General features: G+C 55.7%; 1 protein-coding gene across 2 annotated transcripts; it reads right to left on the bottom strand.

The window, feature by feature from the left end:
• Positions 1–1,206: 1,206 nt before the first annotated feature.
• On the bottom strand, positions 1,207–26,315 carry PLEKHD1 (pleckstrin homology and coiled-coil domain containing D1). Of its 2 annotated transcripts, none has more exons than XM_028508087.2 (13): positions 25,792–26,315; positions 18,110–18,203; positions 17,704–17,793; positions 17,396–17,499; positions 16,431–16,522; positions 15,397–15,449; positions 8,604–8,698; positions 7,055–7,148; positions 5,378–5,556; positions 4,692–4,824; positions 4,217–4,361; positions 3,698–3,847; positions 1,207–3,402 (listed from the first exon to the last, which is right to left on the bottom strand). In XM_028508087.2, the coding sequence occupies exons 1-13, from the start codon at positions 25,938–25,940 to the stop codon at positions 3,233–3,235; spliced, it is 1,548 nt and encodes a 515-aa protein (XP_028363888.1). In that variant the 5' UTR covers positions 25,941–26,315; the 3' UTR covers positions 1,207–3,232. The 2 variants fall into 2 exon arrangements, with proteins under 2 accessions (XP_028363888.1, XP_028363889.1); XM_028508088.2 differs by having other exon boundaries at positions 17,396–17,472.
• Positions 26,316–27,851: the final 1,536 nt, after the last annotated feature.

Genomic DNA, 27,851 nt, shown 5'->3' with positions numbered 1-27,851 from the left:
ACACCTGCTTGGAAGTTTGAATAACCAGTTCCTCCCAACTGCTTTGGACATCTGGGAGTGGATCTGTTTCCAAGTGTCAGAAACAAAACGGTATCCTCTCCCAAAGCATTGCAAAAGGCATTCCTTCGCCCTCAATCACCAGGGGTGGGGTGAGGTAAGAGAAGTCAGCAGCTCCCCCTACCTACCCTGCTCCCATCAAAGCTGCAGGGTTTTTCACTTTGGGGAGCCCTTAGAGAGACCCCACAGTGGCACAGGAGTCTGAGCAGCTTCATCCTGGCTTGTGACAGAAGCATAAGTTTCCCCAGGGACAGCTGGCCTTCCTCTGAGGGCTCCAGAACAGCTGTCTCATTGGGTGGGTTTAAATACCCACCTTGTTAATTAAACCAAATCTGACACACCGAGCGAGACGAGAGTGAGTCCCCGTTCCACCGTCACCTTATATCAGGGGCTCCCCATTTCACGTGGACGGTGCCTGAGCACCCACAGGCTGCCCAGGTCATGTGGAGCTGGCTGGGGTAGGATGGGTGGTGGGCGAGAATTACATCCTCCAGAAACAAGCACAGGCAGTGGATCCGCCCGGGGCAGAACCCAGGGTTTTACAGATCTTAGGTTCATCCATGAATGTATCATCGGGGAAAAGCAGGGGACCACGGAACTATCATCCCAACTGGGACACTTATGACAGCAAATGAACCGCACAAACCAGGACAGTCCTGGGTGAGGATAGATCACCTGTGTGATCAGAAAAGAAACCAAATAGGAGAAGCCAGTTATTATTATGTCTTGCTCTCCCTTATATGATTATGAAGCCAAAGCATACCCCTCTCCTCATCAGGGCAGGTAAAACTGTCAGGTTGTGGTGGGGATACCGAAACTAGAAGGCCATAAAATGAGGTTTGAAACTTTGCCTCCCTGAGGCTGTTCTCTCTGACAAGGTGTGCTCTGTCCCTTTGGTTCACGCTCCAATCAGAAGAAAACCCAGCTGCCAGCCCTTGTTAAATGAGAACGTCCTGGACCTCAGGGCGGGAACACAGATTTTCCAGTTAATTATTAAGAAGCCAGTCCCAAGAGGTGCACCTGTAGGAAGTACTTCCTTGAGGGTAGAGAAACTTTCCTGAATGTTCCAGTACAAGCAAGCAATTCTGCAATTCCATATTTGGCCTGCAGGGGGCAACATCTCCTCAGCAATGACCAACCACAAGCAACATTGCAGGAAACATTTAATTGGCCAAGGAATAAAAGTTTTGTTTTTTAAAAAAATCAGATCAGTGTATTTCCAGTAAGCAATTTCTACCTTTACATATTCTCATATAGGGATATTGCTCTTTTTCTATTTACAGTAATTGGTACAGAGTGAGTTTTTAACAAATAAATACTTGTGAAGTGACCAGTTTGTTCAAGATAACCCAGATGGGCCTGAGGCATGGTAAGCACAGGGTGAAACGGGGGGAAAGACACTAGGGATTGGTGAAGGTGCAGGGGAAAACACTTTCCTTTCTGGCTAAGAGCTAGCCCAGAAAAAAGAAATGCATTTGAAAATGCCCAAAAGATCTTTCTCCAAAAGCAAACCAGTATTAATCTACTGCTTTAAAAACAAAGATGCAAAAAATAAAACTGCAATCTTGGCTTTATAAATCTTCTCCCACATTTCAAAGTCCATCCTACATACACACTGCATAAGTCATTTCCAGGTTTATGCGGGTTTCTGCATGTTTGAAGGTTTTAAATTTAGATTCCAACTTAGAGGCATTGATTCTGAAGCACCTCCACCTCCGTCCGCACCTAGACACGGAAGGGGTTGGCTGCAGCTGTCCAAGTCCACCCACCACAGAGGAGGGACCGCCGAGATTAGTTTCATCAAGCAGCTCCGAGCACAGAGCACGGGGCACTCCTCCCCCCACAGAATAGTCCCATACAAGTCCCCAGGGACCTGCGCCTCTGCAGGGACTGACCCTACAGCCACCTGTCCGTCCCTCAGACTGAGCTCCTCCCTCAGTTTCCCAAGCAGCAGACACAGCACCTTGAATGCCGCCAGAGTTCCAGAGCACCCTGACCCCAGACAGACTCCCTTTCTGGAGAGACCCACAGGCTCGGGAGGCTTTGGAGGGTGGGCCTAGCAGGAGAGGGACTGGGTGAGGGACACACGCCACAGCCCTCAGCCTCGTGGAGGGTGCTGGTTTCCCATAAAGGCTGCAGATAGGTGTTTCAGCTTCACTCCTGTTGACATGGGGCCAACCAATGGCTACTGGCTACTGGGCAGGCCCAGACCCCCACCTTCCAGGGTTCACCGTCACACTGCTTCACCGGGTAAAGCCTCTGCAGGGAGAGGAGGGAGCAAGGCCACCAAAGCAGGGGCAGCTGGGAGAGAGTCATCTGGGACACCATCGACCAACAGGGCCACTGTAGCCAGAGGGAGCAGCCTCCCTGTCCAACCAGGAGAGGATACTGCAGGAGCCAGGGCCACCTTCATCCGCTGCCTGACTAGGTGAGTCCTCTAGAGGAGCTCTCAGCGTTGCTGCCTCCCAGCTCCCAGCCAGGGGCCAGGGCCTTAGGCACATATGCAGGTGGGATGCTGGGGGGGAGGGGGATCAGGGGCATTACATCACCCTCATAGGGTGCTGAGGCTGTAGGTGGATGAGCTCTCCTGCAGAGGGGAGCGAGCAGGTGAATCCCACAGCCAGGGCCCAACCTCAGGAAAGGCGATATTGTGGCGGTGTGGTATGCCACGAGCCCAGATGTGGCCAGAGTGAGTGAGGGCCCCCGACTGTGGGATGTCTATAGGTCGCTGAAGCAGAGAGCATTAGGAAGCCCCTCAGGGGAGGCAAGTGTCAAGGTGAGGAGGGGAGGCCTGCACACACCAGGGCAGGCGGGGTGGCAGAGTCACAGAGAGGTAGAGCGGGCATGACAGAGAGCTGTGGGCCCTGCCCACCACACTCCCCGACCAAAAAAAAATGTCTCCACATGCAACCAGGCCTCTTCCTGGCCTCATCGTAACAACCAGGCAGCACCTGGCTGGGCCTGCATGGGCCTGGTATGGACCCGAGGGTAGAGCCTGGGGTGGGTGGGGGTAGTGAGGGAGGTAGCGTCCCTGTCCTTTGAGGGTGAGGCTGCCCCCAGGAGCAGCCCTGGCCCAGAGGAGAGCTGAGAGAAGCCTGGCAGAGTCAGCCCCCTGCTGCTGCCCCTTCCCAGGCTCCCACCCAGGAGAGACATAGGAGGCAGGAAGGAAAGCCCTTCACTTCCCACCCTTGGGGAGCGCGGAGGCTGGTCCAGGCTGAGTCACCATGATGTGGTAGATGGATTCCCGGAAGCGCTGGTCTCGGCTCAGCCGCTTAGCCACCTCCTTCAGCTCCTCTATGTTGTTGGCTTCCAGCTGGGAGGTCATGAAGGACTGGGACGGCTTCACTGGGAAGATGATGGCTGTGAGCAGCCCTTCCTCCACCAAGGCTTGGCCCTGTCCCCAGCCCCAGCCCACCTTCCTCACTCACTGCCCTACGTGGTACCGGGAAAACCCAGCCTCTTCCCATCCATGGGCTCCCCTAATCCTGGGAAGAACCCAAGGCTGGCGGAGCAGGTTCAAGGCCACACTGTTTGGCCTCAGAACTGGGCCAGCCATTCCCACTCTGCCCTCTTCCTGCCTTGTCACTGACGGCCTGTGACTGTCCCCATCCCACCAGGGCACACAGGCGCCCACACTCACTGTCATTCCAGGTGGTGCTGGACCGGCGCCGGTGGAAACGGCAGCTCTTGATGCGGCGAGTGGCTGCCTTGTGGATGTACACAGAGTTCTTCATGATGACCGGCATCTTGGCCTCCAGCTCCGCGTTCCGGATGCACTCCTCGAAGAACCCTGCGTGGAAGGTCCAGAGCATCCTCCACTCCCAGCCCGTTCGGCCCCGCCCCTCCCAGGTTCCAGGTGCGGGGCGAGTGAGAAACTCTTTGACCCCAGCTCTTGGGAAACCAGCGCCACCTGCTGGGGGGAGCAGAACTACAGGCTTTTCCCTCCCGCCCCTACAGGAGGTCTAACAGCCAAAAGGAAGCTGTACCAAAGAGATGACTGCAGGCAGGATTCTGGAGAAACTCCATCAATATATAGAACATCTAATGCACAGCAGGCCCTGTGCAGGGCTCTAGGCTCTGTCCCAGGTTCCATGGGGCTGGACGTGGCTGCGGCTGAGCTCCAGGGCCGAGGGGCTGGGCACCAGAGGGCAGGGCTTACTTTTCAGATGGCTCACGTCAGCCCGCATCCTCTCCTCCTTCTCCTTGTTCCGCACCTTGGAGTTGAGCCCTTGTTCCAGGCTCCTCAGGGCCGCCTCAGCCTCCCGTAGACGCCTCTCCAGGTCCATACGGACCTTCACCTCAGCCTGAAGGGAGAGGGAAGGAGAGAGATGTGGGGTTCTGGGCAGCAGTCGCCACCTTCCCTGGAAGCCTTCCCTGATCACCCCCAGTTCAAGTGGGCCATCTCGCCTTTGCACACGGATGGAAGCTACCACCTCCGGCCCTGTGTCTTAAACCCTTGACCAGATAGCCTGGACTCGGCCGTACACGAGGCAACGATGCCCCACAGAAGTGGCAGCTCACTGCTTCCCCTCAGGGTGGCCTGCACCTGGCTGCTCAGGTCGGCAGAGAGCATTCAGGTAGCTGCCAGGTAATGTGCAGGGCTGTGAGGGAAGTCTCCAGGTGAGGGAAGGCACCTTGAGCTCCTGCTCGGCCTGCTGCTTCTGCGCCGTCAGCTCCTGCAGCGAGTTCTGCAGCGCCTGGGACTGGCTGGAATAGAACTCGCGCTCCTCCTCCAGGGCCCGGGAGCGCTCCTCGTTCTCCTTCATCCTGCCCAGGGAAGAGGCCCTCAGTCAGGGCGCACCCAGGGTCTCCGGGGGGGTGGGGGAGGCTGCCCCTCATAGGCAGACCTGGCTGGAGAGGCCCTGAGACCCAGGCTTCAGGAGCCCCTGAACGTTCGGGGCCCTGTTGCCCAGGTGAGGAGAGGAGTACAGCCTTAGAGTCAGAAGACCTGAGTCCTGAGTCCAGACCTTGTTGGTTCTGTGACCTCAGGAAAGTCCTGTAATCCCTCCAAGGCTCAGTTTCCTCCTCTCTAAAAAAGGGGCTAAGAGGGCCTTCTCAGCAGGGCACAAAGCATAGTTATGCGAACCTAGTGACTGTCAGGACGGCTTGCACCATTGCAAGAGACAATGATACAATTGGTTTTGTGTAGTGAAGCTTCTCTTCCCATTTGCCTGGAGGGGAAAACTGAGTCCCAGGCAAAAGGAAGTGAGTGGCCTATCTGGGCAATGGCAACTAGAACCCAAAAGTCCAGGTGTCCAGTTCAAGGAAAAGTACTGATCGCCAAAGTCAATCGTGAACTCGAGGGTCCCGGGCTCCTCACCGCTTCTCTGCCAGGAGCTTCTCCTCCAACAGCTGCTGCATCTTCTCCTCGATCTGCCTTAGGTTGCTATGGAGACCCTCATCGGGAGGAGGCTGCTCGCTCTGACTGGCCAGTGTCTGCAGTTGGTTCTCATTCTCCTCCAGCATTTCCAGGGTTTTCTTCTTCTCTATGGAGAGCTCCTGGCATGGAGGGAGGGAGAGAAGAGAGAGAAGGGAGAGAAAGAGCCCAATTTAGGTTCTGAACAGTGGCTACCCTCAGCTGCCTTCCAACTCCAGGGAGTGAGGCCCTCCACTCGCAGTCCTCTGTGAGGCCCACCTGCAACATCTTCGCTCTTCCCTTGAGTTGAAAGGCCAACCAAGATCTTCCTCACAACAAGGCAAGGTCACCCCTCCATCAAGGGAGTCAGAGAGGAGCCCAGTGAGGCTTCCCAGGGAGGTGGCACCTACCACAGCCAGGGCCCAAGACACAAGGGCACCATGACCTTCTGCGGTTCTTGTCCCTCCAGGGATAAGTGTGTTGGGGTCATGCGATAAACCCTAACAGGACCAGACTAGAGACGGTTTGCATCGTCTCCACTTATCAGACTGGGATTTTGCACTACCCAGGAATTCTGGAGCTGAAATATCCATGGGAACCCCTCCCACAATGTGAACTGGAAAAAGATAAACAAGTAAAGGCACCCCAAACAAAGCCCCAGTCAGTGAAGGGAGAACAGAATCCCTTGCGCTCTGCCAGGCAGTTCACGAACGCAGTAAACACTCCGCTCTCCAGGACACGCCAAGCTCACTTTAAGTGCTGGGCTTGGAACGACCTGAAGATGCAGCCTAGTGAAGTTCACAGTTTGGAAAACACAGCCTAGCGGTGTGTTAAGTGCCATAACAGATGTACAATGTGCCGTGGGAGCCCAGGGTTCAGAGCAAATTTCTCCTGCGAAAAGCTAGGGAAGCTTGACCCCAGTAATGTCTAAGCTAAGCCTTAGAAGGATGACAGAGTTCTCCAGGCAGAAAAGAGGTGGAAGGCATTCTGGGTAGAAGGGACAGTACAAGCAAAGGTGTGGAAGATGAGAGAGCTTGGTTTCCTCAGGGCATGTGAGCTCAGTGGTTTAGAGCAGGGGGTGGGGTGTCTTTGTTCAGGGTGTGGAGGGGCAGCAGAGGGCAACAGGGGAGGAGAGGCTGGCGCCAGAGTTTGCCCTTGCGTGCCATGCTGCAGAGTTGGCACTTTGTCCTTGACACATGCCACATTATCCCTTCACAGTTTCTGTGGCATCAAATGGAGGTGACCCAAGATTTGATTTCCCTTTGAGCTCATTTTCGCCCTGGAGCAGCTAAGTGAATGAGCCACAAGAAGGAAGTGGTGAGAGGCCCTGCTACCCATCCTAATCAATCCTCCATCTGGTGTAAAAATATAAGCACTGAAGAAGCTGGATTTCCTGAGGCCGCGGTCATAGCAAGGGCAAACTTGAATTTGCCCTTGTGGGTCCTGCTATGGGCCTCATAAGTTGACTGGAGTTCCCAATGGTCTACAGAGAGAAGACCCTCAGATCAGCGCCCCTTTGTGCCCTGTTTAGCTTTGCAGATGGCTCAGTAACTGGAGAAATACTGTTGGGAAAAAACGGCATCACGTGGCCCAGCCAACCAGCCCACCTCCTGGTCAGGCAGCCCACCGATGGCCCCTCACCTCCAGCGTCTGCTGCAAGGACTCTGTGAGGTGCCTCAGCTCCTTCTTCTCTTGCTCCACCCCCTTGAGGCATCTTGCAGTCAGTTCCAGCTCCCTGCGGGGACAGAGGGTATGGATAAGGCAGTGCCCACCCCTCCCAGTCCCCTTTGTGCCAGGATAGCTTGTTTCAATTCCCAATAAAACTCGGTGGGGTCCCTGGAAGGCCAGCCCCTCCGCATGGCTGGGCAGGGGCCCAGGGCGGAAAGGAGGTCCCATCCAAGTGGGGCTGAAGTCACTTGCTCCAGGTACTCATGCACTTGTCAGTGGGGAGAAACCCAGGGCCACCCCCAAGGCAGAGAAGCGCCAGGGGACCACAGGGGTCTGGTCTCACCCCGTCTTCCCTGGACAGTCCCTGCTGGAACCCACACTCACTCTGACATGGGACACAGCTGAGACCTTTCTCTGGGATGACAAACTCCTTGCTGTTTTCTTGCTTGTTTTTCTTTTTTCCCTGTTGCTTCCTTAACAAGCCTGGGCCACCTCAGGCTGCTACACCTGGTTTCCCCTCCTCCTGCTTGGAATGCCTTTCCCTCCTCTGGCTCAGTTTTCCAAATCCATCTCCAAGGCCCAGCTCAATCCAATCTCTGTTCAAGCCCATAAGGATTGTGCATATATTTTAATTCCTACAGCACAGGGAGTTTGCCCCACGCCTCCTAGCACTCGGTCACATGTTACTGTGTTGAGGTTTCCTGGGCGTGAGTCTGGTTTCCCCAGCCAAATCCTCAGGAAGAGGACTCATCTTCTATTCGGGGTCTGGCATAATCCTGGGCGTGAGCGGGTGTTTGGGCTATTTACTTAGTAAGATTTCCCGAGCTTCTCCCTCCCCCAGTTATATATCTAACGCCTTCCTTTATAAGGCTGTTGCAGAAAAATCTTTCTGGGCTATCAGTGATGATCAATAGTGATAATGATGCTGACCTTCGATAACCACACCACCAACAGCAACAACACCCAGAGCAAGAGCCTCCTAATTCCTGGATAAGCTGCATTAGCACGACCTAGGGAGCTTTTTAAAAATATAGCTTTCTGGGCTCTATCTTTAGGAGATTCTAATTCTGTTTAATTATAATACGCAACTGGTTTGCAAACCACACACAGGACCAAAGAGCCCAAGGGGCATCACTGGCCAGAGCGTGAAGGGATTGTGCAAGAAAGACAGGGGGTGGTGGGGACCTTGGCTAACGGTGCCTCCAGACCAGCGTGGTCCTGTCTGCCCTGGGTGAGGGGGGTGGGTGGAGGCAGGAGGGCATGTTGCTTAGGGCACACCTGTCTGCACCTGCCCATGCCCCATGCCCCAGCGGGCAGAGGTGGCCCATCTGTGGGGGGTCTACAGCTTTTTCTGGGCACACCCCAAGGCCTGGCGCATTGGGAAGATAAGACCAAGCCAAGTCATCAGGTAGTGACAGTCCCCTGGGCGGGGGCCACCCCATGGCTGACCAGGAGCGTGGTTTGTAGGTGCCCTCGCCCAGCTGCACCCTCCTCCCGCTCCCCTCCAGGGCACCACCACCACCTCTTGATCTGCTCCTGCTCCACTTTCAGCTCCTGCACCACCTCCTCAAACTGCTGCTTCTCAGCCTCCAGCACCTGGTTAAGGCGCTCGAGCTCCTGAAGAGAACAGAGAGAGAGGAGAGTCACGGACGGCAAAGGGAACCTCCGCCGTAATCCAGGGGCCCTCTGGGATTCAGTACCGTCTGGGGCCACGCTGGACCAAACTTGAAACTGAGTCCTGCGAAGACCTGGCCCCCTCAATGACACACAGTGTCCACCAAACCGAAATCTGTGGTGACCTGGGCTCACTTAAAACACACTTATCGAGCTGAAGACAGGGCTTAGGAACGATCCCAACATCACTTCCTCCGATATATTATTCTGGACGCCACTCCCATCCTAAAGCACGTTGGCTGACCCTCAAGCCCTGGAGGATAAAGTGGTAAGTGCTTTCCATTAAAGATCCCTGGAGTGACATTTACTAGAAGTGGCAAAAAAAAAAAAAAAAAAGCCATTTTCAACCCCAAAGTCAGAGCATAAGAATTCTTTTTTTCTCAAGGCATCTGTGAAGCAGTGAGAGCAAGGCGTGGCCGCTTCTCCTATACTCAGCCCCCAGGCAACAGGACAGCCAGAAAACAAGCGCAGAGCGGGCTGGCCAGGGCGGCCACACGCCCGTGGGGAATGGGGGCAAACAGGCGGTTTCCCTTCGCTCACGCCCTGCAGGGGTCCTGCTGTCCTGGGTTTCCACAGCGGCGGCGGGCGGAGTTGGGGGGATACACTTCAAGGGAAGCTCGGCTGGGAGCACTTTTGTGATGACCGCTTTGCTCCTCCATATTTCACCCTGCGGAAGGATACTTCTTCTAGATCCTCTTTCCTCCTCATCTGCCAGTTCCAGATCATACTCCCACTTTTCACCTGGGGGCTGTGCTCTCACGGTTCAGGGAAACCCCACCAAGGGCGGGGCTGCCTGGAGGGAGGAGTTGCCATTGGCTTCGAGGAGATAAAATATAAAAAAAGGAAAGAGATCGATTCCAAACCACATGTCCTCCTTTCCCGAACTTCTTACCCCCCAAAGTTGCTCTTTCTGTTTTGTTCTAAAGTTGCTCTTCCTTTCCCTTAGATCATTATTGGAACTCTTGGCGTGGCTCACTAGTGGTCACCCTGAGGGCTGCTGCTCACTGGCATTCTGATGCCCCTCCAGGCTCAGTGCAGGGCCACAGTCACCTGCTGAAGCTGGGCGGGCCCATGGGACTCGCTAAGGCCAATGGAACGTGAGCAGAAGTGTGTCACTTCCAGGCAGATGCCGCTAGGAGACAGGGTTGTGCTCCCTTCCCCCTGCCAAGGCTGCTGCTGCAAGTGGCAGGGGCTTCACCGGCCTGAATCCCAGAGAGGTGAGGTGGAGCTGAGCCCCCAGCTGACCCACGTCACCGCGTGAGAAAGGGACGTTCACCGTTCAAAGCCACTAACATGTTGGAGTTATGCATTGCTGCAGTAGACACAGCCATGTATAGACAGAACAGAAACAATTAAAATGCTATTCTTTTCTACCCTCCCCCTTTTAATGATAGAAAAGTTGAGTTTCAAAAAGCCTGCAAACCTCAATTTGAATACATTCTTCATAGCTGACACTTGGTGTTGCTAGTAATGATAACTTCCCTGTGGCCTTCAATTCAAAACACTGACTTATTTCCTCTCTCTGATGGCCTTTGCCTGCTTGGTAGGGCTGTTCAGGGGGCTGGGGAACCCCCTGACAGCTACAAGCATCCCTGAGCTTAGATGTGAAAAATCACACGGGCAGCTGGCTCTCACGGGCAGCTGGCTTCTGCTGCTTCAGGACAGATCACCCAGGACCCAGAGGGAGGACACCACCCCACGCCCTCGGTGTCTCCTCCCTGGAGAGCCCCCTTCTCCAGAACTCTGACTGACAAATATTTCCCTGTACTTACCATGACACTGGGGTATCTTTTTGTAATTGAAAGTGGGAGAAAGTAAATGATTAAAACACTATGGACATGTCCATACACTCCTGGTAAGGGTGTAAACTAGGTACAAATTTTCTGAAAAGCAAGTTGACAACAGGCATCAGGAGTCTTGAAGCTTCTTGCCCTTTGAGTTGGTAATTCACCTACAGGACTCTACCCTACAGAAATATTTAGAAAAGTAGACCAGGACTGATACACAAGTTGCCTTTCGCACACCCCCAGCTGGGGCCCTGGCCCGCAACCCAGGCGTGTGCCCTGACTGGGAATCAAACCAATGACCTTTCAGCTCGCAGGCTGGCACCCCATCCACTGAGCCACACCAGCCAGGGCAGAATAATGCATTTTTAAAAACACTGAAATTAAACACAGAAGTTGACAATAGCTGTCCACTGTGCGATTAAGGGTAAGTTTGCCTTCCAAGTTTTCTACAAAGATCATAATTTCCACCACGAGGAAAAGGTTATGTATTAAAGAGGAAAAAAGACAATCTCCTTCCCAGTTGCTCACTTCTTTTGCGCCTTTCTCTCCCCTGTATGGCTCTTAAATGAAGCTGATGTCCAAGTGCAGCTGAGAATGCTGGTTAGAGGGAAACCTTCAGCCTATACACGTGGGGCAGCCAGAACCTCCTGTTCCTGCAGCCCGGGATGGTATGAGTGTTTGTAGCAACCCGGCCACAGGCTGAGGCCAACCAAGATCTCTCTGGCTAAAGCCTTCCCTCCCACACAGTGTTGTTCTCCTGACTACTGGGCTTGACTTAAGTTGCAGGAGTACAAGGTTGGAAAGGAGACACTAGACAACAAATTCCAGCTCAGCGAAAGGGAGAACTTTCACATAATGAAGCAATAATGCAAAGGCAACCTCCGGAGGGAGGGAGTTGTACATCACAGAATCAGGGTCAGCATCCACCAGGAAGGTCAGCAAAGAGCCTCACTTTGAAGTGCGAGGTACTGTCCGACTCCAAGAGTCTGTGTGCCGACTGGAGCACCCTGGGTGGCAAGAACCCCGCCTGACTGGCCCCGGGCATTTCTGATTTCCCATGTGGCTGCCCATGTGCAAGGCCATGCCCTCACAGTTTGGCCAGAAAATAAAGTAATGGCAGGAGGCCCTCCTTCAGGGAGTAAGAGAAATGAGGCCACAGGGAGCCAGAGACACCAGAGGGACCTGGGACGAAAGAGGGCATGGTCTTCTGGCCCCGTGCCCCAGAGTCCCAGCCCCGTCTGCCCACGGGGGCTGTCAGGGCTGCACCATCACACAGCACACATCTGCGTGGAACTTGCCGGTCCACCAAGCACTCCCCTGCTTTCAATTTCATAACGCCTCACAGCAACTGGGACCTAGGCGGGCACAGCCACTACTCTCATCGGAGCAGCACAGGTGGAGAACCTGGAGGTCAGGGAGGCCGACTTGTCCAAGGCCGCACAGGCAGCGGTAGAGTTGAGACTCCACCCTGGGGCTCCTGACCCCAGACCCTGAGTCTGCCCTGAGCAGCCTCTGGAGGCCAGATAATCTTCATCTCATCACTGGGCCCTTGTCCCAAATGCCCTTTTAAGTGGCACAAGGCACACCCAGACACTCTCCCTGACCTGGAACGGAGAGGGTTAAAGTGCAGGGGACAGGCAGACCCCTTATACGGATGATTAAGTTGAGGAAGGAAAAACCTGGACAGAATGAGACAGTGAGTTCTGTTCCAGATCTGGAGCAGCTGGCACGGGACCGAGAGCCCAGGCACGGTCCCCTCCCTCCTGCCAGCCTAGAGCAGCCTTCACCGTGGCCACCAGCTGGGCCCCAGTGAGTCTCACTCGCATTTTGTACCAAGACCCCACAAGAGAGGGAGCTCACAGCTGACAGGCACCCGTCCTTCAGAGTGCTACGGCTTTCAGCGAGGCCCGTGTGCGGTGGGTCTCCACTGTCCTCGTTTCCTGGCTCAAGACCTAGATAGAGAGTCTAAATTTTCCTCCTGCGGGCTGCTGCCCCAGATTCAGCCTCTCTGATGGATAAGCCTGTCTGTCTTCCTGCCAGTGGCTCTGTCTGTCACTCCATCCTATCCCCTGGCTTCCTGAGTTACCTGTCTTTAAGGCACTGATAATGCACCGGAAGTCTCACTTCTCAAAGTGTGCGGAACTGTAGGGAAACTGGCCAGAACACTAATGCGGGACCTAGAACGAGAACCTGGAGACACAGGGTCCCGAAGCTGCCATCACCACGCCGGTCCTCAGACCCACGTGGTCCTAACACGAATGCTCGATGGATCTGGCTTGGGAGTTCTGTTTGTGTGGGCTTGCATTTTTTATTGTTGTTTACTGAAAAAAATGATTCTGAAGTCCAACCGGGAGAATAAATGAGCAAGAATATCTGATAAAATTTTGGAAGAAGAAAAATGAGGGTGAATTGTCCTACTGGATTAAAGTCAAGATGTAACATAAAATTACAAGAATCAAAAATGTTCATTCCGCCCTGCCTGGTGTGGCTTGGTGGACTGAGTGCCAGCCTACGAACTGAAAGGTTGCTGGTTCGATTCCCAGTTGGGGCATATGCCTGGGTTGTGGGCCAGGTCCCCAGTTGGGGGGTGCAAGAGGCAACCAATCCATGTATCTCTTGCACATTGATGTTTCTCTCCTTCTCTTTTCCCTCCCTTCCCCCCTTTCTAAAAATAAATAAATAAAATCTTTTTTAAATTCCCATGCATTGTTAAAGGGTCTTATTTAAGAAGGAAAAGAAGATTAAAAATATGAACAATAAAAATGGGAATAAATATACATCTATCAACAATTACTTCAAGTGCAAATGGATGAAATGTCCCAGTGAAAAGACATATGGAGGCTGAATGGATAACAAAACACAATCCTTACAGCCGCTGTCTACAGGAGACTCGCTTCAGAGTGAAAGACACACACAGGCTGAAAGTGAAGGGACAGATATGGATACATCATGCAAATGGAAACAAACAAAAAGCGAGGGCAGCAATACTTACACCAGACAAAAATAGACTTTAAAACAAAGAGACAAAAGAGGACCTAGCAATTCCATTTCTGGGTATTTATCCAAAGAAACGCAGAACACTACATCACAAAGGCATCCATATGTTCGCTGTAATCTTCTTTACAGTAGCCAAGACACGGAAGCCACCCAAGTGTCCGTGAACAGATGAACGGGTAAAGAAGTGGTGCGCATGCACGACGGAATACGACTGAGCCACGAAAAAGAATGAAGTCTCACCACCAGCAGCAACGTGGGTGGACCTACAGGGGCTGTGCTGAGTGAAATGAGTCAGGCAGAGGAAGACACGTGCCAGATGATTTCACTTATATGTGGGATCTAAACAACAAAATAAATGAGCAAGCAGAACAGAAACAGACTCACAGATACAGAGAACATTCTAATGGCCGCCAGATTTGGCAGGGGAAGGTGTTGGGGGGCGGGTGCAAAAGGTGGAGGGATTAAGAAGTGCAGACGGGTCGTTACAGACACTCACGGGTACGTAAAGCACAGCATAGGGAATGTAGTTAGTAACGCGGTACTAAGTACGCACGGTGTCAGATGGGCACAAGATTTATTGGGATGATCACTTAGTAAGTTATAAAATGTCTAATCACTGTATTGTATACCTGAAACTAATATAATACTGTCCACCAACTACCATTAAAAAATAGAAAGATATTTAAACTAAAAAAAATAGTTCATTCACAGAGTCATTCCACAAACGTGTATGAAGTGCCCGACCTGGGCCAGTGGCTGTGCCAGGCCCTGCGGCTGTCTGGGGTGCTACAGGGACGGGACCTGAGGACCTACTTCCGAGCCCAGTAAGGGGTGTCTGGGAAGGGTGTGCAGTGAGCAAAAGTCCCATCGAGAGGCAGACATGAGGCCAGGCTGCCGCCCCAGCCCTGTGCCTTGCCGGGGAGAAGACAGGGAAGAGCCACCGGGCAAAGGGCAGCGGCCTCCCTCCGCGGGCCTCCCTGGGCAAGCCACTCTGCAGCTTCGGGCCTCGGGCAGGGCACGTGCAGGATGGGCGCATAATTAATTACAACATGATTGTGATACTAACAAACACACATACCCGCTAAGCTCGTGTTCTGTGCCAAGCGTTTTATATTTAACATCTCACTAATCCCCACAACACCCCTAGTGGGATGGGTTCAGTTATTATCCCCATTGTTCATGTGACAGTGTTGATGTTCAGAGGGGTCACATGGCCACAGGGTGGCTCCAGGGCCGTACAGCAAACCACCACCCTCATCTGCTCTCTGGGGGAGGTAATGACTCAGAGCAGGCAAGGCCCAGCGCTGCATGGACACTCCAAAGGAAGTGAACTTCAGTGGCTCCCACCCCCATATGAGGCACAGGCTGCCTCAGGCCCATACTTGGCCCCCTTGGGACTTGTATTATCGACATTTAGAGAATTGAGGGACCTGGAAGATAACCAACTCCCTCCCCCTTCAGGTGCCAGAAACCCCTCTATAAATCATACAGGCCGTCCCAACCTCCCGTGAGTGTCATCAGCGGCAAGCAGCTCCTTACCTACCCACACAGCTAATGAAATTCTGGGATGGCTCATTCTCTTAGAAGGTGGCCACGTGCCCTTTATACTTTGCTCCCCAGGGCTGGCCAGAGGAAACACACATCTTGCCAAGAAGCTACTGCAAATCTTGAGCACTGTCATATCACTGGCCCTCCTGCTCCACCAGTCTGACTTTCCAGATGGTTCTCTGGGTGCACCGCTCCCCCACATCCTTCTCTCATGCCAGAAACCGAATCGTACACCTAGGCTGTCCAGGGCCCCCAGAGTGGGGGGTGGGGGGAAGGCGGAGATTCTGAGCAGCCTCCGTGGGCGCCTACCTCTCTCTGCTCCCTCTGCAGGCAGAGTTCTTCGGTCTCCTCCATCAGTTTGTCTGCCAAAGTGAGCACACACACACATTCCATGAAAAGCTCACTCCAGATCAGGTCCCGAGGGGTTGGTGCCTCGGTCACCTCTGTCACCCTCAGCTTCTCCTAAGGAAGAGGTCAGCACAGCCACACCAGGCCAGCCACAGGGTATGGCCAGCTCCTGGCAATGGGAGCTGCTACCCTCCTTTCCTGTCACTGTCCCTGCTTTGTGCATGAACAAGTCAAGGGTGGTCTTATCCTCCAAAGCTCAAGTGAGTCTCTGCGGCCCCAGGGGCTGCACGAGTGTCTGGCTGGTGGGGGAGGGCCTGTCCTGGGCAGACAGGGGTGCCTGGAGCAGGCAGAGGGGAGCCCGTGTGGAGGCCCTAGGTATCTATCTAAGGAGGCACAGGGACGAGGGTCCCAGGCGAAGGACCAAACTCCAGACTCAGCTTCTTTCCCAAGCAGCATGCTAATCAGCCGGTGAGGGGCACCAGGGCCTGGAACCTTGTGCACAGGTTTGAAGTGGGCTGTGGTGTGATAGCCAGAGGCAAGCCAGGACCTGGGGGCCCAGGGCAGGCAAACAACATCGACTCCACTTTCAGAGCCCTTACTGCGTTGCTTGACGCAAGGGCTCACGGGCATTTTCTCATGTAACTAACTCCATCCCCACACCACCTCCAACAGCTTGGGGCTGTTTTTGTCCCCAGTTTAAGTATGAGGAAATTGAGGCTTAGAGAGGCTGTGCTGCCTAAAGACATGCACAGCTGACAGATAAGTGACAAGGCTGGGTCCAGAGCCCAGGTTCCTAACCAGCAGGTTCTCCTGCCCCTTGTCAGATGGCCAACAGGATGCTTATCATAAAGACCTCCAGGCTCCAAGCTGGTGTATGGCTCCCTGTGGCCCGCTAAGTCCCGCCCACAACACCGACCTCGGTCCTGCAGCAAGCCCCTGGCCCCGAAGTGCTACCATCAGGGAATCTCAGCTCCCAGCCTGGCCCTCCAGCCAACCTAAATACTCCTGCTTCTCCTTGGCCAACTGCAGCCCCTGGGCTTCCAGGCTTTTGATCATGGCTTCTCCCAGCTGGGCATTCTTCCAGGTCCTGGGGAGGGAGGGCAGATGGAACAGGAGAGGAAGAAATACAAAATCGTGAAAACAGAAGGGCACGGGAGAAAGAGAATGTGAGTGTTTTGTGCGCGCCCGCCCCTTCTCTCCAGAATCCCGGCTCACATTCACCCTGGCACCCCGGCTCTGGGCATGCCACCAGCCTTGATCAGTTACGGCCCTGGAGGCTGGCCCAGGCTGCAAGTGGGCCACTGTGGGCTGGGCCGACGGCACTTTTGGAGCAAAGAGGAGACTGCTTGCTGGCTGCTCTCTACAGCACTGAATGCCTCCCATGCCGCACACGGCCTGGCACGGAGCGTGCACTCAGGGTTATTTGTTGAGCTAAAAGCACGACCCATCATGAGTAGGCAGGTGCCAGGACAAGGGTTTACAGGCAAATGAACTGTGCTGGGCTGGAGGTTTCTGTGATAGGGCCCTGACTTACAAAGCTCTGCCTGTGCCAGGGTTAACAGTAGGCCTAGGGAGAGGGGATGGGGCTGGGGAGGCGGCCCAATCCTACTAGTGATGCTGGATTCACTCCGAGGGCTGGAGACACATGGTGTCCATGCCTGCCCCCTGTGACTCTAGACAAGCAAAGCTCGCTGTGCCTGATCGAACTCACGCACGAGACCTCTCCTAGACGCTCTAAGCCTGGCCTGTATCCCCTCTCGCCCACCCTAACCGACTCCCACGGCCCTGTCCTCAAGGAGGCCCAGACATTCTCCTCCCACCCTGCCCTCTTGCTGCACCCTCAGTGCCCCCGGGATCCCAGCGGAGAGACAGGGAGATCAGGGTCAGCCCAGCCCGCACCCCTCCCCCACCACCTCAGGCTGCCCCCCACCCCCGCCCCACCTCCGCTGGGAGCACTTACACCTTCCCCGACTCCTGCAGCATCTCCAGCCACTGTGTCTGCTCAAACTCAGACTCTGCCGCCAGCAAGATGTTCCCCTGCCAGGAAGAGGGGCCACGGTGCACCTGAGAGAAGGCCGTTCAGAGGACATGGAGGCCGCCCCGGGCCTCCGCAGGCCCAGCTCTGCTCTCCTCCACTCACATCCTTATGGCACTGAGACACCCCCCACCCCCGCCACTGGAGGGGTTTCCCCAGGGGCCCGGGGGGTGGTGCCCAGAGAAGCTGCTCTGCCCCTGTGGAGCCCAGGCTGAGATGACAGCTTTACTCACATGAAAGTCCTGGTGGGAGATTCTCATGGCATAGGGCATGCTGGGTTCTTCCCTGGCCTCCACCAGGCAGCCGCCCAGAGGGATAACGCCCTGAGAAAGGACCAGAACAGGCAGCTCTCACCCCGCCCAGCCCAGGTCACTCAAGGCCAGTGGGAGCCCTCAGCCAAAGCCCAGCGGTGCTGCGGGCCCCAGGCTGGGAGCCGCACCAGAGCTCTCCCAGGAGGGAGAGGCAGGGCCCGGTGGCTCCAGGGCACAGGAGGCTGGGGGCCCAGCCCAGAGGGGGCGGGGGACTGTGTGCCCTAGGAAGGGTTTGTGCTCCAGACTCTGTTAGATCGGGAGAAGAGACAGCCTCCCACCCTAACAGAGTACCCTCGCCCACTGTGGCCCTGGGGAGAGGCCCCCTCACCTTAGGATGTATATTGAAGTATTTATTGGTTTCAAAGCTCTTTTTTTCACTTTCAGAGTAGTAAAGAAGGAAGCTCTCTTTGATGATGAAAAACCTACAGCAAGAGGTAGACAAAGAGGGACAACAAGGAGAGAAGGGTGAGGTTCCTCGGGACCCTGCACTCACATGGGAGCCCATGGGACACCAAGACTCACCCTCACCAACCCACATTCCACCTCCGGACAAACAGCAGCCCCCAGGGTGGCCCCTCCATCCCTCTCGAGCCGCCACCCTTGGCCCAGGGGGACATCTGTGCTACATCCTCCTGGGTACCCTCAGCCCCTTGAGCCATTGTCTCCAGTCCCTTAGGGTCTCCCCCAGGAGGGGCAGAAGAGGCAGGAGGGAAAGAAGACACAAGATTCCCCGATGAGTCTTCTGACAACTGATCAGGAGGGCTGTCGATCAAACGAAACGTGGGAACCAGGCTCATGGGGCCAGGCATGCAGCCTGCGTGTGGCATCTGCGCTCCCTTTGCTCTCGGCCTGCTCCGCAGCCTCCTCCAGGGACTCGGTCGGACTTAGGACCTCTGGGACCCCGGTGCTTTCTGACTGTTGGGGAGGCGACAGCCTTGATGCCCACACGTGGAGCACTGGGAACCCCTAGGGACCAACTCAGGACTCATGGTCGGCACTGATGAGGACAAGATGACTCCCTTGAGCCTGGGTGTTCCTTCCTCCCGGGGCCCTGCTGCTGCTGCTGTTGTAGTGACGGGCCTGGGAATGCTGAGAGCTGTGGGGAGCTGGAGCCGGCTCAGATGCACTCACAACAGCCATCGGGGTGAGTCTCCTCTGCTCCGAGTTCGGTGACATTGTGTTGGTAGCTTGCTATCGGTCACAGTGGGAGTGTTTACAACCATGAGCATCATCAGATGCCACAAAACACTGTTTCCCCCACCATGACACCCCGAGACCCCGCCATTAACCACTGACCAGCACACCCCTTGGAGGGGAGAGCTTGAAAGGTTGCTGGTGGGCATCACTAAGTCAGCGAATCTCTGAGGGTCCCCCCAGCCCCTGAACTTTCCTGAGGCCACAGCTGCTGCACGAGGGGTCCCTGGAACTGCTGAGAGCTGCCATCTCCCCTCCCCCAGGAGAGTGAAGCACACTTTGTCATTCAGTGTGTGTCTCACGCCCACCCACGTTCTCCATTTGCACTGACCCTCTCTGCCTAGCCAGACACCGAGTGGCACTGTGGACCTCACAGGTGACATCCTGCTAAAACCAACTGTCCCCAGGCCTTTCTGCCTCCGGTGGGGAAAGAGCACATGGTCACCACCCTCGGCAGGATGGTGAGGGCATTCTGGGCCCTCCAGCACCTGACCCCTGCCCACCTTCTCAGCTTCCCCCCCACTTCTGCCCTTCGGCTTCTCTGCTCAGGTGAACGCTGAGCTCACTGCTTCACCCCTCGCCACATCCTGCAGGATCCTGCGGAGACCAGGCAATACTCCCTGGAACACCCCTGTCTTGCCCCTCCCCTGGCAGAACCCTTCTCACCCCTGGCGGCCAGACCAGCCCACGCTGCTGTCTGAGCTCCTTCTGCACCTGCTGACTGGGCTGGGCACTGAGACTTAGAGCCACGGCCACACCCCGTGTGCTCATCCTGTCCCAAGGATGACACTGGGGTCCTGGAGGACAGGCTCCATCTGCTCCACCCTGTGAGCTGAGGGAGACATCCCTGCCTGTTTCACAGGACCTTCACAGAGTCATTAAGAACACAGGCTTTGCATCACAGAGACCTGCTATCTCCCACCGGGGGGGGGGGGGGGGGGGGGGGGGGGGGGGGGGGGAGGGGGGGGGGTGTCCTGGGCAAGTGAGCTCACTCTGAGCTTCAGTTCATTTGCCTGCAGAACAGGGGTGATAACACCCACCTCAGCCGATCGTCCTGAGAATCGGATGAGAGTGTGCTTTTCGCTCTGCCAGCCCAGCCGGAGCAGTGCACCCCCGGGGTCTGAACACACGCCACCCACAGGAAAGTGTGAGCCAGGCAGCTCAGATGGCCCTGGGGCCCTGCTCTTCCCCTCGAATGGTTTCCAATGTCCCATTATGGACTGAACTATTCCCCCTGCACACAATTCATACGTGGAGCCCTGACTCCCAGCCTGCCTGTCTCCAGAGATGGGGTCTTTAAGAGGCACGGTAAGTCCGCCCTCACTGCCGTCAATAGGTTCTGTGACTTCAAGCAAAATGGCTTATAATGAAATTAGTTTTACCACAGGCTAATTTATGTAGATGAGTTAAGTTCCTATGGCCTCTCATCAACATTGTAATGAAGTGACGTTGAACAGAACGACTCTACTCTGGGCCCTACCGTGATGAGGGTCGAGGAGGTCCAACAGTAGGCCGCCATCTGATGGCACCACGGCCTCACGCAAAAAGGGGGCACCCCTCTCCCCCTGCCGAAGGAGGACAGTGAGAAGGGGACACCTGCAAGCCAGGAAGTGGATCCTTTCCAGCCCCCGACCATGCTGGCACCCTGACCTGGGACTTCTGGCCTCCAGAACAGTGAGCAAATGAACTTCTGTTGTTTGAACGGTGTACCAGATGGTTACCATCTATGGTACTGTGTTATGGGAGGCTGAGCTGACTAAGACAAATACCTTCTTGCTTTCCTGACACTTTTGGAGCCTCTTCCCCTCCCAGGGCAAAGCACTGTGCCAGGGACTTGGGGGTGGGCTGTGGCAGGCAGATGACCACTAGGCACCGGGGCAGGGAGAGAAGAGCGGCTGTGGAGCCCAATGGCCTCTGTCCCTCCAGCCACAGCCTCAGGCAAGCTCCCGGCCTGGCTGAGCCTTCCTTTCCAAGTTCCTCTATAAAATGGGGGTGCGAGTATCTGTCTCTTGGGGCTGCTGTGAGCATTCATTCATAGATTCAGCAAATAACCACCTCCTCCTTTCCGGGCCCTGGAGTTGGGCTGGCTACACAAGGGTTGGGTGGTCTTGTGGGCAAGCTGACGTGCTAAGTGCTCTATAAGTAGCAGAATATTTGATCTATGTAACTCTCTCGCAAGGTGGGGCTCTTTGATCCCATTTTGCAGATGAGAAAACTGAGGTTTAGAGGTGAAGTAAATTGTACCAGGTCACACAGCTAGGGCAGAGGTGGAGCTGGGATTGCAACCCACGGACAACAGTCCCGGCTCCTACTTCCCCCATCACACTGCCTACGGAGCTGCTTCCTCCCTCGTGCTAGCACCTGGGCAGGAAGCAGAGGGGCCAGAAGCTGTAGGTATCAAGACTGAGGTCATTGAGGGTCAGAGCTCTGCCACTCACCAGCAGTGTGACCAGGGCAAGTCACCTGATCTCTCCAAGCCTTGGGCCCCTCAGTGTAACTTGAGGGTAATAAAAATACCTATATCTCTTAGGGTTGTCCAGATGATTAAATTAGTTTGTTCACATAAACATTTAGAACACTGTGTGACACAGTGCAAATAATTCAATAAATGCTTAATTTTATTAGTACCATTATTATTGGGTTCAGTATCTGCTGCAGCCTCCCCTGACCTTTCTCATTTGTGCTCCCATGGTTCCTACCAGTGGGAGCTGCTGGCCACTGCCCAGCTGGCCGTCTCCCTGTCCCCCAAGCACACGGCACCTTCCCTCCCTCTTGTCTGAAACCCCGCCTTCCATCCAGGCCCAGCTCCACTCCTTCAAAGCCTGGTCCTCAGCACGGCCCTCAGGACCCTCCTTGCCCACCCCACTGGGCAAGGTAAAGGCTGGGGAGCATGTTCGAGAAAGGGCCGTGTCAATCCTGGCTGCCTCCTCTCTCCAGTCATGCACAGTAGTGTTTTCACCTCTAGATGAAGGAGCACTTATGAGGTGCCAAGACACACGCTTTGCTGAGTGTTTCAGTGACATTACCTTATGTACATCTCTCACAGTAACTCTGAAGGTGGAGATATCTGTTTTTCTATTCTACTGGTAAGGAAACTGAGACACAGAGATTAAGCAACTAATAAGTGGCAAACGTGGAACTCAGTGTTGCTGACAAAGCCCACGTTCTCCACTGCGGTGCTCTGGGATGCCTGGTCCTCCCCGTCCCGGGGCACTGTCGTGTCGGCACGCTACGGGCCAGCTCAGGTCCGAGAGCCTTCAGGAACCACTGAGTACGGCCAGTCACTATGCTGGGCCCCGGGGCTTGATGATTCCCTGCCCTCAAGGAGCTTATAGTCAAATGAGAGAAAGCGAGTAGAAATCAATAGTTTTAAAAGTAACTAATGTTTCTGGAGCTCTTCCTTTGTGCCAGGCCCTATTCTAGAAACATCATTGTGTGTGCTGACTCATTCATACCTCACATGAGCTAGGTGAGGTAACGAGCACAGAGAACTTAATGTGCCCCAGATCACACAGCTGGTAAGTGGGGAGCCGGGGCGAGTAAAATGTTCACTGGGACACTGTAAAGCACCGGGGTACCCTGCAACATTGTGAAGCACTGGGGTACCCTGGGACACTGTAAGTTTGTAGGAGATACAGGAAGAGAACAGACCAGGGAGGAATGAATGGTTCAAGTGTCTGGCCACAGGAGTTCTCTGAGAGGAGAGTTCTGAAGAAGGAATAGGAAGGAGTATCTTAGGAATCTGTGAGGGAGCAGAAGGGGAGATAGATGCACTCCAGGAACAGAATGGGTGCATGCGGGTTGGGGCCACCGGCTCCACGGCTCCCCTGGCACTTAGTGGACTCTGCGAGTCAGCTCCCTGAGGCAGGGACCCCCTGGCCACCTCACACCAGCGGGGAAGGAGGCGCCAGAGGGAGTCCAGCTCCCCTGCTGCAGCAGGGACTTGGCTGGGCCCTCCTCACCAGGGGCTCCAGCCTCGAGATTGCTCAGAAGGGCTCAGGGGGAGGGACTAGAATTCTGGAAACAGCACTCTAAACCCAGGGCAAGAGTTCAGCTGTGTGCCGGCCCAGCGCCCCCTTGGGGTGGACACTGGCCAAGGCTGAGACGCCCCACCTCTTCCCCCCTCTGCTCTGAGCTGCCCAGGGTTTTGCCAACAGCACTCGTGTCTCGTCTCCACAGCTCACAGACTACGGGGAGAAAAGCTATCATCAACCTTACCCTCCAAACACCTCTCCCTGATTCTCTTATCTCTGTGAAGTGATGTTTTTTATCCCTTTCTCCTTTTGTTCCCCAAAGGAAAAAAAAAATAGCTGAGCCTTTAGTTCAAGGGCATCTTCCCAGCCCAGGAAGGGATGGGCTGCTTGGGCGGTAGGGGCTGGAGGCCCTGAGATGGACCTTGAGTGGAAGAGGCTTTATGAAAGCCAGCTGGTCACAGCCCGCTCCATCCTGCCCATTCCTTATTTATGCAGCACAGGAGCCTTTCCAGGACCCTCCCCACAGCTGCCCCGCGAGGGCATCGATCGTGCTAATGGCACGGCTCTGCGGGTGGGGCCTGAGCTGCCCACTCCCCAAGCCTTCCTGTGGCTGCTAATTAGCTGAGGTCAGGAGACTGCACTTCGCAAATGGGGAACTGGTGCCCGAGGGCTCTGCTGGGAAGTGAGAGGGGCCTGAGCTTAGCATCATGCCTCTCCCACCCCCAGGCGCTGGCTGGCTCTGTCGCTGACCCAAGGCTAATAAACCGAGTGCGTGTGTGTGTGTGTGTGTGTGTAAGGGAGGGGTGTATTTCTACAACTGTGAACATGGACACAGGCCAGAGTGGGCAGATAGGATGTTAATGTGCTTCTGAGCTCCAGAGCAAGGGGAGCCTTCACACAGTGGCAGCTCTAGAATTCGTAGACTGAATGTTTTTTTGAGTGGCTGAGGGGCTACTGAAGGAAATTCTCGGGGGTGTGGGCGGTGCTACAATTCTCCACGCCCTCCCTGGCTCCACTACCATGTCTTTAGCTGGGAGCCTCTGTCCCTGACACCTCCCAACTCTGGGTACAGGAGCCAGGTCCCCACAACTGTGGGTGAAGAGGGGTCAGAGACATACTCTGGGTGGGAGGGGTGCTGGTCACAAGTTCCTAGCATTTACAAGGGATGCAATCAGGTGAAAATGCCTGGCAGCAGGAGTCTTGGATGGCCAGGCCTAGAAGCAACACCAAGCACAAGCAGCCAGGCCCAGTGGAGGGGCGTTGGCTGTCTGGAGCAACAGAGGCAGCAGAGAGAAAGGCGGGGCATGCTGCTGGTGGTATTTGAGTGCACAAGCACTGGAGCGCCCCAAAGAGACAAGGCTGTTCCTGGCCCTCAGGGGCCACAGCTCAGTCGGTACAATGCTAGAAGCCCCTAGAAAGATGTGCCCCCTGCTGCCCAAGGCCTCCATACTGTAGGGGATCAAAGATAAGCTTAACTTTGGAGGAACTCCAGAAGCCTATATCTCATTAACTCACAAAGAGCAACCTGGCAGGACTAATAAAAGTGTGTATGGAAAACCAGCCACATAATGTGTGAAACACCATTCACAGCTCCGTTTGTTCCGTGGTCTTGTAGAAATGCTAAATTATTCATGAAAATAGAGCATTAGAACCAACCACTACAAACTCCATCCCTGTGATCTGTGGTCCTGGAGACATCTGAGACCCCCTGCTGCGGTGTGGGGCAGACTTGAGGTGAGGGATGGGAAGGGGCATCTGGACACACGCCCAGTTTCCTGGCTGGTCGCACCTCCAGGGAGCTGGGTCAGGGTCGGGTTCTACAGGCCATTCCAGTAGTGAATCTCAGAACTGAGATTGGCTTGAAGGTGGAAACTGTCCAGGAGACAGTCCCTTGCTCCTGAAACTGGTGTTGGAGCTCCCCTTCCTCCAATACCTTTCAGGCCCACTGGCCAGTGGAAAGCAGCTGCTGATGTCTAGGGCCTCTGAGTTGGGGACCAGGAAGCTATGGCTGCTCTGACCCTCCCCACCCCCCACACCTTCCAAGGGATCAATTCTTCCGACAGGACCAATCCATCCCCAGCCCCACTCCCCTCAGTTTCTGCTCCATTTCCACCTCAGCTTAGTCCCTCCACTCTGTCCCAGTTTCTCTGCCTGAAGCACTGGAATCTCTTTTCTCTCCGCCCAGGGTGTTTTGTTGGTCGTGGTGGTGGTTTTTGTTTGTTTGTTTTAATTATTGCAAGGGCTAGTTGGAGGAGTTGCCAACATCAGCTCCTCCAGGGCTGGGCACAGACCCTTTCTGGCCCTCTCTCCCTCCCCTGGCCTGAGTCGTTTAGAAGATCCCACAGTGTACATCGGTGGGGTCAGGACACCCGTGCCGCACCTCTAGGCCCACCCCGCGGCCTGGGGGAGGGGTGTTGTGAACCTAACGGAATTGGCAGTGGGGGTCCCAGGAGGCTATCTTGGCCAGAGATGGAGCTTCTGCTTACAAAGCAAAGTCTGGTCCAACCTGACCCAGCTGGGCTCCTGCCACGGCCACGATCTCTTCAGCCCACACCTATCCTCCCCACCCGGACTTGGATCCATTCCACAGAGAAGTGACCACCTCCCCTGCCCCCCCAGGCTGATAGTCCCACCCCTGCTCCACCAGCCCTCGGGCGGAGATGAACCCAGCCCAGACTGGGATCCACACATTCCAGGGGATGCAACTTAGAGTGAAAGGAGAGGAGGCCAAGGTCACAAAGGGAGGCAGAGGCAGGATGGTAGTGAAGGGGATAGGTGGGGGTCCACATGCCCCGGTCTCCCTCCCCAGGTAGTCCACAGGGGGCGCGGGAGGCGCACTCACCGCCGGGACCACTTGGCGGATGGCCGCCCGAAGGGCCGCTTCCACAGCACGCCGTAGAGTTGCACTTTGGTGCTGATGTCCAGCGCGTCCGAGTCGGCCTGCTCCAAGGACGGCGAGGGCGACACCGAGTTGGACTTGGACATGAACATCCCGCCTTAGTGGGGCTGCCCCGGCCCGGCCCACCCACTCCCGGGGACTGCAGGGACTCTAGTTCCGGGCGAGCGCGGACGCGCTGCAGGCGACTGCGGGAGGCGGTGTCTGCAGGCCGCTCCGGGCGCCGTCGGGGTGCGTCCCAGCCAGAAGAGACACGGAGCAGCCGACTCAGGAGCCGCTGCATCAAAGCGCGCGCGCGAGAGCGTGGCGCCCAGGGGGCCCGGGGCGCGGGGCGCGCAGCCTACGGCTTGGCCTCCGGATTGGGGCCGGCCCGGAGGGAACTCAGGGGGGAGGGCGGCTCAGCCTCCGCCAGCAGCATCCCCCCGCGCCCCGCCGCCTTCCCTCGTCAGCCCCAATTCTGGTGGCCCGGATTGGCTGGGCGGGGCAGGTGAGCCGGCTGGAGGCCAGCCGCGAGCGCCAATCAGTGCTGGCTCCGGCTGGAAGGCCGGGCTCCGCGAGTCCGGAAGGTCCAGGCGGGTCGCTGGGCCCGCGATGTGGCCTCTGCACTTCCCCACGCCCGCTGCTCGCGTCGATCTCTTCCCCGGGTTCCTTAAGTGCAGCGCTTACATCGAAATTGGGAACCACGTCTGCTTTATAATGAATGGGCTCGGAGTCACCCCTGAAGATCCCTGCTCGCTGCTGGGCGGGGACGGGTAAGGAGCAAGCTTGGGTTTGGGGTCAGACATCTGGGCTTGGAATCCTAACTCAGCCCTTACGTAGCGCCTTGAAGCTGCGGTGAGCCTTGGTTTTCTCACCTGAAAAGCACAGGTGTGTCTGTACCTCTCTAGGCAGGGCGGCGGCCAAGTAAAGCCAAAGTTAAGTGTCCGCAGCGCCTGCCCCAGAGGAGGCTCCGTCCCGGCCGGCGGCCTCTCCCTGCCCTCCCCGCCTCCTCAGGTGGGTTCCACTTTGCACGGCCGCTGCCTCGCGGGGATCAGATTTCCTTTCCTGGAGCTCGGCCGTTTGCATCGGCATTTGGCTCTCGGCGCCGAGCCCGAACTGCCAGCGCAGTCGGTGGCTGTGATTTATCTGCGCTCCCGGCCCGTGCTCCCAAGGCCGGCGCTCCATCCACTTCCGCTGTTCCCAGCGGTTCTAGGTGACCGTCCCGCTTTCAGGCCGGGGCAGAGACGTCTGTGTGTCCCCAGGGGACCGCCCGCGAGAAGGCTGTGTTCGCACCGCTGTCTGCCGGCACCGCTCCAACGGCAAAGAAGTGAGTTGGCTCAGGATGAGGCTGCCAGCCAGACCGCGCTGCCGCCTTCTCGGGCGGAGCAGCCGCAGGCCGCCTCGGGGCCGTCAGGACTCGGGCGCCCTTGGGAAAACCGCTTCCCCTCTCAGGCTCTGTGGTTCCTCGTGTGTTCAAGTCCGATTGGAACAGAAGTTTGCAAATGAGTCGTCTGAGAGCGCAGTCAGTTTATACAAACTTTAACTTGATCAAGTGAAAAATCGAGGTACAATTATTACATGATAAAATGCTTAGATCTTAAGTATTTATTGGATGAAGTTTATCTGATGAATGTACAGTGACCACCACCCAAAGCAAGATGCAAAACATTTCCCTCACCCCGGAAAGTTCCCTCATGCTGCTCCTACCTGGTCAACTCCACTGCCCCCCACTCCCTCCCAGGCAACCCCTTTCTGATTCTTAACATTTGCACGCCTTTTTTTTTAACATTCTCTCGAAGAGCCACCATCCTTTGCTCAGCCTGCTTCCCTCATTTATTGCCGGGCTCCTTGCAGGCATCTGGGTTTGTATCCTCACTAGCTGTGTCCCCAGGCCTTCCCAAGTGTGACATGTAATGCGTCGTAAGGAAGGGGCCTCCCACAGGGCCCCGGCACCCCTTCCCTAACCAACTCCTGGGCTCCCACGCCCATGCAGCACCCCCTTGTTGCTCACTGTCTCAAGGGGCCCA

This window comes from Phyllostomus discolor, chromosome 1 (assembly GCF_004126475.2).
Source record: "Phyllostomus discolor isolate MPI-MPIP mPhyDis1 chromosome 1, mPhyDis1.pri.v3, whole genome shotgun sequence".
NCBI classification, from domain to species: domain Eukaryota; kingdom Metazoa; phylum Chordata; class Mammalia; order Chiroptera; family Phyllostomidae; genus Phyllostomus; species Phyllostomus discolor.
This window is presented reverse-complemented; position numbering and strand designations above follow the sequence as displayed.